Source organism: Xiphophorus couchianus, chromosome 2 (assembly GCF_001444195.1).
Source record: "Xiphophorus couchianus chromosome 2, X_couchianus-1.0, whole genome shotgun sequence".
Lineage (NCBI taxonomy): Eukaryota > Metazoa > Chordata > Actinopteri > Cyprinodontiformes > Poeciliidae > Xiphophorus > Xiphophorus couchianus.
In genome coordinates this window covers 19605799-19615786 of record NC_040229.1, presented here as the reverse complement: position 1 = coordinate 19615786, position 9988 = coordinate 19605799, and the positions used below count along the sequence as shown (strand labels likewise).

Genomic DNA, 9988 nt, shown 5'->3' with positions numbered 1-9988 from the left:
GCTACTAATATAATCAATATTATTATGAATACTTGCAACCCCCCACCAAAACATATAGTCAAATTATGTTACTGCTGACGTCACTTTTGCCATCCAGTATTTCCAAGATCTCCAGTAGTCAGTTCTAGCAGCTGTGTTCAGATTTTCTATCCATCTCTTTCTCGTTCTTTTTATCTGGATACTGGTGTGAGTTCAAATAAGCGAAAGCGGTATTGGACTTCAGAGTCTAAACTTTGACAACCCTTTTTCTAATCAGTCTCTATTTGTTACTAGAGCTTTATCACACTGTTTATGGATTATTTAGTATCTTATGTACATGCTCCTAAGCTATTGGTATAGAAAAGCCTGACCAACAACCAATAAGAAATCTATTTTGACAGTAGAAAAAAAGAAATATCCACTCAGGATATGAATTGGATATTTGTTTTACTTCAAATGTACACACTACATAGAACAAAGAAATCATGAAAGAAAACTTCACAGATCTGGGATTTGTGTGGATAGATAAAGTTAGGACTAAAAATCAGAAATAAAGAAGGTCTTGATCGCAACAAAATCTCAAATCAAAACCGTTTCACCCAATCAAACATTTGCAGTTGTTTTGGTGATAAAATTACAAACACATAGTTGTATCTTTTATTGGTAAACTTTTAGTATTCGTATCTTTGGTTTAATTTAGTTTTGTACCAGAATTAATTACATTATCTAAAAGGAAAGGAATATTTTACTTCACATTCTAAGTGTTCTGCTTTAAATAGATTGATTTGTTTTGTCTTTTGTGCACAATTTCTTTACATGTGCATTTCAGTCTAATGTATTTTCTACCTTATACCCAGCTGTTGTTATGGACATGGATTAAAAATTTGAAAGAAGAGAAAAAGGTAGTATAGAATCTAATGCTTGTTCCATCCTTGAAATGGAAGGAAAAAAAAAAATACTGTACCGCTGGCTAAAATGTTCAACTCAAGCTGGGATGTGACAATTTAATTTGTATCTAAATTAAAAAAATACAGAACTTTTTTCTATTTTAAAAGTTCATACATTTTTCTTTTAGAAAACCAAATAAGCAATAACATGTTTTGTCAAACCGCATTTCCCGCTCTGAATTCTTATGGAATATAAAGCAGATTGCGTATGAACCCTGTTGGTCTTACAGGTTCGAAACGTCTCGGTTCTTCTGCGTAGAGGAATGATTTTAGAACATCAAGTACAAACATTGTCTCCTAAAACATAGGTGGTCCTATTACATATTGTTATTGGTATTTAACTAAATGGCAAGATGAGACACAAAGGAAAACATTTAATGAGTAAAAAGAAAAAAAAGCCTAAGCCGATCTGTTTAAAATTGTTTCAAACAAGCAGCAAAGTATTAGTTTGTGTCTGTATGTCTCATATGATGGTTCATTTGATGAACTGGGAAATAAACAAGTTAAGCTAAATCTAATTTAATTATATTTTAAATGTAAATAGGCACATTGTGGAGTATTTTAAAATCTAGCAAAACGCATCCTATGCTAATCAGAAGTGTACCACAATAAAGATGAGCAGTTGATTTCTTCTTTGTAGTCTTCAGTATTTTCACTGGTAAGTATAATAGATAAAATGTCTTCAAGGAACTGAATTAACACCAGCTGAGCACTTTGAAATGTAATTAATCTATCATACCAGCAGAGGGAACCAGCACACAGGTTCAGTCTACAGGAGAAATGCTGGAGCTTCAGCTGGCTGAAGTGAAGGCAGCCAGTTTGGGACCCTTTTGAAGTTGATTAACTCCCCTGAATCTTTTCCAAAGGGCCTTTATTTAGGGCTGTCCTTTAGTCTTTGATAGCTCTATATGGCTGGGATAGTGAGTCCAGCTGTTTGACTGTCCAAAGTCTGATCAGCCTACATGACAGGGGCTACAGCTGGTCTGACTCCTCCGTAGGACTGGGACCCGTCTGCGAGTCCGGGGGAAGCATCGTGGGAGGTGGGGATGCAGAGTCAGGCGATGCGCAATGGCTCAGACCATCCTGCAGATTGTCGTAATGAGGAAGATTTCCATCTGAAGAAAGTTCGCTGTCTTTGACGTAAGGTGGAGGGGGAAGATCAAACCAAGGAGGTCGACTAGGGAAAAACAAAGCACATTGACACTTTACAGAGCAATTACATAGACTGCCTGGGAAAAGTTTTTATACGGCATCAACTTCTTCATATTGTCTCACATTATAACCTCAGACTGCAATTAAGTTTTACATAACAAATAAAAAGTACCATATGAATGGGAAGTGAAAGAAAAGTGACACATGGTTTTCAAAATCTATTTCAATTACCTAAATGAAAAAAGTGGTGTGTATATGTATTTACCTCCCTTTACTCTGATACCTGTAAACAACATCTAATCGAACTGAACAGTGAGCGTTAATCAGAGAAGGAGTCAAGGTCCATTGTGGCTCCGGACTCATAGTTATGAACTCCATAAATCTGGTCTTTGTGAGAGAATGGCAAGAAGAAAGTGATTGTTGAAAATAGCTGTAAGAATTATTGTTTGCATTTTGCTACATATAAGGTACACATCATATATATAAGCCTGTTTATTTGGTTTATGTAGTCGAATGAACTACATAATAGGCTAATTGTTGTACTTTACAACAGGCGAGTTGTCTGTTGTATTTTACTTAAGCAGATTTTAAAATGCAAAATGCTAAGAACGTTCATTTACCTGACATCCAGAACTGATTCAGAGTATGAGGGAGGCGAGTCTAAGGACACTGAGGAGGGATACATGGCCCCGGACAGCAGATGCAAAGCTTGAGGAGTTGCAGTGTAGTGGCCCGCAGCATTGCTGGAGCCGGGGCTGAGACCCAGACCTCTGGCATTAGCGTGACCTCGGTCCAGGATGACTAGTCGGGACAGCAGAAGGGGCTGGTGGTGATGCGTGCTTCCCCTTACACTCCTGGGCAACAGGACGCTCCGTTTCCTCTGGTGATGAAGAACCAAGGCCAACAGAGCCACCACCAGGACGAAGATGATGGCGCTGCCGATGACACCGTATGTGATGCTGGGGTAATAGCGCAGACTATGGTCCAGTGTCACAAAGCCAGGAGCTTCTGTGTGGAAGAAAAAGGAGAAGAGAAAACAGATGATAGGGTGTGTTGCTTGATATAAATAGGGATGCTGAGGGGTAGGAAGGAAGGATTTAGATGCAGAGGCTGAGGAAACAGGAAGATGAGCCGTGGAGATGAAGAGCCGGGGGGAACAGAGACAGTAGTGAAGGAGACAGTCGTGAATACAAATCAGTAAATTGTTTTCACAATCGTTTTGAAATATATTCCGTGTGATTCAATAACAAAAGCCCCTCTTGGAGATGAGAGGTGAGGCCCAATGAGCTCTATGAGACATAAAGGACAAGTCATGGATCACTGCTGAGACTTGTTGAAGGCTAATATGAAGGAACCAGAACAGAGACAGAAAGAAAATGAGTCTTTGTGAGGACAAAACCATCCTTAGCACTCCGATATCAAATGCTGTTTGCTCCGCATCAATGATGAGAGAAGGCCTGCAGAACACCAGCAGCTGTCACACATCACCATGTTTGTCACAGTCACATAAGGACTCTGCAAAACACTTGGAAGTGCAGGGAACTTATTGGCCACAATGAAAGCTAGGGCTAGGAGGAACAAACTCATAGCGAGCCAAACTACTAGCTTAAAGGAGGAGAGGGACAACTATAAAGCCAGAGAGCACTGCAGCTTATTATCCTGGATAGGATGAGGGACTAGCACTTAAACATTTCCACTGACTGATATTACAGTGAGAGAATTTCAATCAGGCACTTGGAATGGGGCTCGTGTAAATGGTGTTTCAGCTTATCAGCCGACACCACTGTTGTATTAAGCAGAGAAGAAGAGCGAAGGGAAGGAATTTTATTTATTACAGAGCTGCAGAAAGCATGTGCTAATGAGGAAAGAGCTACATAAAAGTATTTTACAGTTGCCGTTTCACTTCAAATTAAACTTCTGCCTTAGGGGACTGCGAACATCAAACGTCTGTACGCCACATAAAAAAGCTTAAAAACACTCAAAGGGAGGCTTTCTAAGCTTCGTCTTCCAGGCTTCTGTGGTGGTACTTAAAAGTTCATGTGCATTGCCTGAAACGTAAACCAGTCTCTGTCTACCAGCCATCAAGCAGTTGAGGATATTACCCAGAATGCTTGCCAGGAAATGACCATTGCAGAAAATCTCAAGTTTAAATCAGTGTTCTGAAAAACACTTCCTTCTGGAGGGATTTGATAGCAAGAAACTGCAAGAAGGAAGCCATCTTGCAGCTTTTTGAATCATCCCATGCATGGATACACTTTTGGGCTTATAAATAAAATGGTGTTTGAACCAGTTCCACATTTAAAGAGCAGTGAGAACAGGGAAAACAAAACAAAGAAGACCAATGTGACTCATTCTGATCCACTTTGTCACTTTGAAGGCTTTTGAAGGCAGTATACTGTTTGTTTACGCACTGGGGCTCAAATCATGCACATGGAGTTTCCAAAAGACCTGGAATGTAATGCAAATATATACAAAACCGAGCTGCTATTCGCTTTATGCATTTCATTCCACATGGACAACTGAAGACACCGATCCACATGATTTATCGAAATGGACATGTATAAAATTTTTTTTTCTTACCCAATCTTTAATTTTCCAAAGCAAATTGTTGGCACCCAGGTAAAATGAGCTGAACATTTTAAAAATAAAATACATAAAGTTTATTAGTGTTCATTGATAAAATGTAATCTAGCAGATCATTTTAAGTAAACCACACTGAGGTCAAATATTGAATCAGCTTTTAATAATTTTATATTTTACTGTTACAACTCGTGAAAGCATTTCACATTTTTAAACGGTTCTTCCATTTGACTGAGCAAACTAGATTAATCACTTTAGGAACCCAAATGATTGAGTTCCTGTCACTGATTTAAATATCTCTTACTTTGCTGAGAGATATAGTGACCACCATAAAGGTGGTGTCTTGGCTAAGACACCACCCTTCTGAGCTGGGCAACAGCATATTCCTGTACTGAAATTGCAATCATATTATTATGTTAATGTTATTTTGGTTTGTCAATCATTACAAAATATGTATTAGTTTTACTGGTAATAAATAAAGCTGCTTCTTAATCTTAGTTACTAATTCTTGCTGATTAAATAAAATCTAATTGTGGGTCATACACAGATATATTTCTTACGCTGACATGTAATAAAGGTCGCTAAATGGAAAAGTAGAAAATAAAGGTGTCATATTTTTTGTCATTTCAATAGATCACCAGCGATTTGTTTGTAAATATGTACAATGCTATTAAACTGTCACTAAAAGCATGATGCAATTGCTGAGATTTGTCTTGAAAGAAATATTCTATTTCAATGAGATATTTCTTTTACCTTGGTAAATAAAGGATATGTACACTTTTTTTTTTCCGAGTGTAAAATAGTGTGGTCAAGGAGCCACAAGGTGAACAAGAACAACAGCACCAGCCACCAGTTTCCAGAGTCTTCCAATTAACTTTTATTTGCTTCTTAACTCTCTGACAACCACCTTTTTTCTTGAGCTTCCCAAAACACTCTTTTTATAGCCAATTGGCAACACACCTGCACATGAGTGGACCAAGCCGCAATTAAACAGGTACAGAAAAACAAAACAAAAAAAAAAGTCTAAACAGAAACAAAAATACAATTATTAATCTAATTTACAAACTCATCTACATAATGAAATAGTCTGCAAAATAAACCCTGTAAGATGACTCAAAACGTTACTTTAAAGAAAAACAAACAGATCAATATTCAAAGAAAACCCTCTAATTGGTAGAACCCAGCAAGGCAATCAGTGACATCATCTAGCCATTTAAGCAGGAAATACTGGGCCGGCCCCTCCCATACTCCTGCCCTGCTGCAGATCTACAAGGGACAAACAATGGTAAGTAAAAACACAAATACCATGAATATATTCTGAAACAAAATAAACAAGTTCAACCAATAGTAAATGTATCAGAAATAAGAATAAGGGACAAGTGGTGAACACAAACTGAACCACTTTGTCACACCGAGAGTATAATGTGGGAAAACAAGCACGCTTACAAATGATACATTTTGATTCTCTGTGTTTTCCTTTCCTTTTAGACACCACAGTGCTTATTTCCTCTGTCTATCTGACCTTGAGGGCCTCAGGGAGCTTCTTCAGTGTGTGAGTAACTGTGTTCGCACACATTGTTGAATACCTACCAACAACTATCCTGGCATACAGCCTTTGTAATGTACCACTGTAGTCAGGGGGCCCATGCCTTAATTAAATTTAATCTAATTCAGATGCTCCACCCGCATGCTGTCCCAACCAAAGGAAGAAAAAACAGCCAATAAAACAAGCCCCACAGGTCCCTCCCTTGTGATTTAAAATTGGTCGGTCCTTCACGCTACCAATTAATCACACGCCGAACTCTCAGCAGAGATAGGCCAAAACAAAGAGAAATTATTCACATAATTACCTAGCAAAAGAAAAAAAAACAAAAAACAAAAAGCTAAAATAAAGAGATCCCACCACTGCCAACCTATGCTGCTTTTAAGATTCAGTGAAGTCCTCGGGGAGCAAAGAAAAACACACACAAAGGAATCTCATAATGCTGTAACGCGAACAATGGGAGCATCTTCGAAAAGATTTGTGATGGAGCCCTGAAAGCCTGCCGCAAATGACACACTGCCTGAAAAGGCAGGCGGCAAAAGAAAAAGGGTGGAGACAGGCACAGGCCCCGCTTTTCTGTCAGAGGAGAGGGGGGTCCCAGGAGTCTCTGGCGCCCTGCTATGTCTATGATTGAGTTTTGGAATCTGTCTTTTACCATTTTAGTTCTAGCAACAGAAAAAGAAAAGCTGTAAGTATTATATGCAAAAAAAAGAAAAAGAAAAGTGAAGGATTTTAAAAACGGCAACGGTGTCTCTAGTTAGTTTGGGGGCGGGAGAGAATAACATTTTGTTTTTCAAAATATGTGCTGCTAAAAAACCTCATGTATTTTCCTTTTTCCAGACGTGTACTATTCTTTTGTTCATTTTTTGCTGAAAATCTCTACAATCTACATGTTTGTGTGACCTTGTTCTTTAACATGACCTGTTTTTGTCTTTCTTTTGCCTGAAACGGTGTACCTTCAGCTTTTATGGTTTGAACATGTTTCACTTTTTCTCTCTCCCTCTGCACCAATCACAATCTTTAACCCTCAATTTATAGTTCATGTACTTGCTCAGAGATTTTGTTTCAATATATTTGGATATTTTTTGTTCCTTATACCTACAGTTCTTTGGATGTCCTGTTCAATCTTTTTGCTTTGAACTCTAAGCTTAAATTACACCAAATCCCTAGCCAGGACTGTTCAGGAATGTGTTAAAAGCTCACACTCAAACCTGGTATTTAACAATTCGAATTGTAAACCCTTGCTGTCGGGTGCCTCCAAATTGAATTACAGTAATGAATGACTTCACATATCAAAGTCTCGGAAGGCTGAACTGATCAAAGATGCTGAGAAGAGGGCACATGAAAGAATATGAGCAGGGATAAAAAAAAAGAAAAAAATGCACATAACTCGAGTGCAATATTCATCTGGGGAAACTAATATTCCATCGCTATTGATGATCAGATATGTAGCTGCTACAATGAAAGACTATACAGGAATTTCTGGATTTTATTTGCAAGATTTACATACAAAATCCTTTTAAAATTCTGCTAAAACCCAAACGGAAAGAAAACTGACATGGTCATGTAAATGCATAACATTATATTTTAAATCTTTTTTTTTTCCTTATATGTTTTGCTTTGTAGATTTTAGGAACTGTTTTTAGTACTATATGACATAACTCATTTAGGGGAAGTTCAACATCCAGCTTTGGCCTTTAGCTCCTAAAAATCCTATGAACATCCAGTTAGTTAGTTTTAAACTATCTGCAAGGATACTGTTGATCAGTCAAAGATAAACACATTCCTCATTCTCTTAACACAAACTCTGTGTTGCAACATAAAAAACTAATATTTTACAAAGCCCAGCTGTTTGGAAGAAATAAGCCTCCATGTTGACCTTTTTCCAGCTGAAAGTATAAAATCCACAAAGTACTTCTGATGTAAGCAAATGATAACTATTTAGTCACGAAGCAGCAAACTTCACATAAATATTTGTTGAAATACATACCTGAAAGTAACAGGCAAAATAGGGAAAACTAGTAGATAGGAAATTTAAACTGGTGATGTCCTGATCCGATCAATAGTATTGTGTTTTAGTTGATCATTATAGTTCATTGGATAACTCAGCCTTCTGCTTGTTGTTGTGCAGTTGGCAGTTCACTGCAAACTCAGCGTTTTCAATTACATTGCTTATAAAGTTATATTGCAGGTTGTGCCTGTTATTTTGTTAAACTAACAAATCTGAAATGTTGTGCTCTTTAAAATGAGGTTAAGAGTGACAGAAAGATTGTGTTTACAACTCCACCTTCCTCTCTGAGTGTTTTTAAAACACTGACCTGCTCTGCACATCTTTCCCAGACAGCTGTGTGTGTGGGAGAGAACAAATAAAAGAACATAACAAAAATGTACAATCTTCAAAACAAAAAGTTAAGCTTCTGATACAGGGCACCATCACATGATTTACTGGAACCGAATCAAACTACTAGACGAACTGTCAATGAGGCATGTCAAAGCAGAGAAAAGCTTACCAACATTAGCTTAACCCTTCAGGAAATTTAATTTAAAAAAATCATTATATTAATAAATATTATGGTTTTACATGTAGAGCATGATATACATGTTAAAAAAACAAATTATATGTTGCTGTTTTGTCACCTAAGTCACATCTTTACCTGCTTAAGACTGTGTCGGTATGAGAGAATCTTCAGTCTAACAATGCTTAGCTTTGTGTAGGATATTCTTCTTTCGAATTCTAATGTTGTTAATTATGTTATCACCACCTGCTGGTACTGCAAATGTTTAATAAGTTTTATTAAAAACATTATTCTTAAAAAAATAGAGGCCTAGAGGTAATGCTAAACTAAGATTTGAAGACTATATACTGTATTTGTACATTGCTTTGTTTTTGACTGATGAGGAATAAACATTAGCAGGTGCCTAATCTTAAAGGACTTGCTATAAGGGAAAATCCTAGTTTAAGCATACATGTGCCTCTGATCTGCCAGCTAGTCATTTCATGTAATTGGGGCAGCACAGATGCACTTAGGTTCCTTATTAACGACCTCACGCTGCATTTCTCCCTGTGACACTGCCACCTCTCCCACTGCATCCATACTGTATTCATAAACTCCCAAACCTTTCATATGTGGAGGCTTGTGGGAGAGGTGCAGCCTTTCAAACAGGCCACTTTAATTACATCAGAGTGCCATCTCCCCACATCCCTCATCTGCCCTCTTTTGCCTCCACTCCACTGCTCCCAGTGCATTTTGTCCCTCTCTTGTTTCTCCTCTCTTGTTTCCCACACCCTCTTCTCAGCTCTATCGCTCTCTTCTCTACTCTTCACTCTGTTTCACAGCATTCACCTCTTCATTGTGTTCAGTTGTCCTGGAGATGACATGAGCCTTGTCGTTTTAAAACACAACAAATATATGGATGGGGAATTAACTATCTGTGAACAGAAATAGTCTTTCCAGTAGTTTATGGATTTTGTCTTTTACCTTGTGATTTCACCAATACAATGCCTTGTAAATAGACGTGTACCAATTGCTGTTTGTGGCTGATCGCCGATCTTTAAAAAGATTTTATCCAAAACCAATTTTTTAAATTTTTGTATCTGAAATGTCGCTAAATATAGCAAGAAAGTTGCTTAGTTGGGTGACTATTGTAATCTGCAAACGTGCAGACATGATCTGGTTTGAAAAATGCAATTAGCAAATTGCAACAGGAAAACTGTTTTGGAGAAGTCTGCATTGCTTTACATATATTTTGTACATTGCCTGTGACTGGTGCTGGTGGGGAGAGGGCT

At 37.7% G+C, this 9988-nt stretch overlaps 1 protein-coding gene across 3 annotated transcripts in view; it reads right to left on the bottom strand.

Annotated features, from left to right (window-relative positions):
• Window positions 1-407: 407 nt before the first annotated feature.
• Window positions 408-9988, bottom strand: part of ldlrad3 (low density lipoprotein receptor class A domain containing 3) — a 100574-nt gene continuing 90993 nt past the window's right edge. For all 3 annotated transcript variants that reach the window (XM_028003213.1, XM_028003222.1, XM_028003203.1), the window contains 2 exons: window positions 2699-3086; window positions 408-2103 (listed from right to left, as the gene is read on the bottom strand). In XM_028003213.1, coding sequence (XP_027859014.1) covers window positions 1899-2103; window positions 2699-3086 — 593 coding nt within the window. In that variant the 3' untranslated portion in view covers window positions 408-1898. The remainder of the gene's footprint in view (window positions 2104-2698; window positions 3087-9988) is intronic.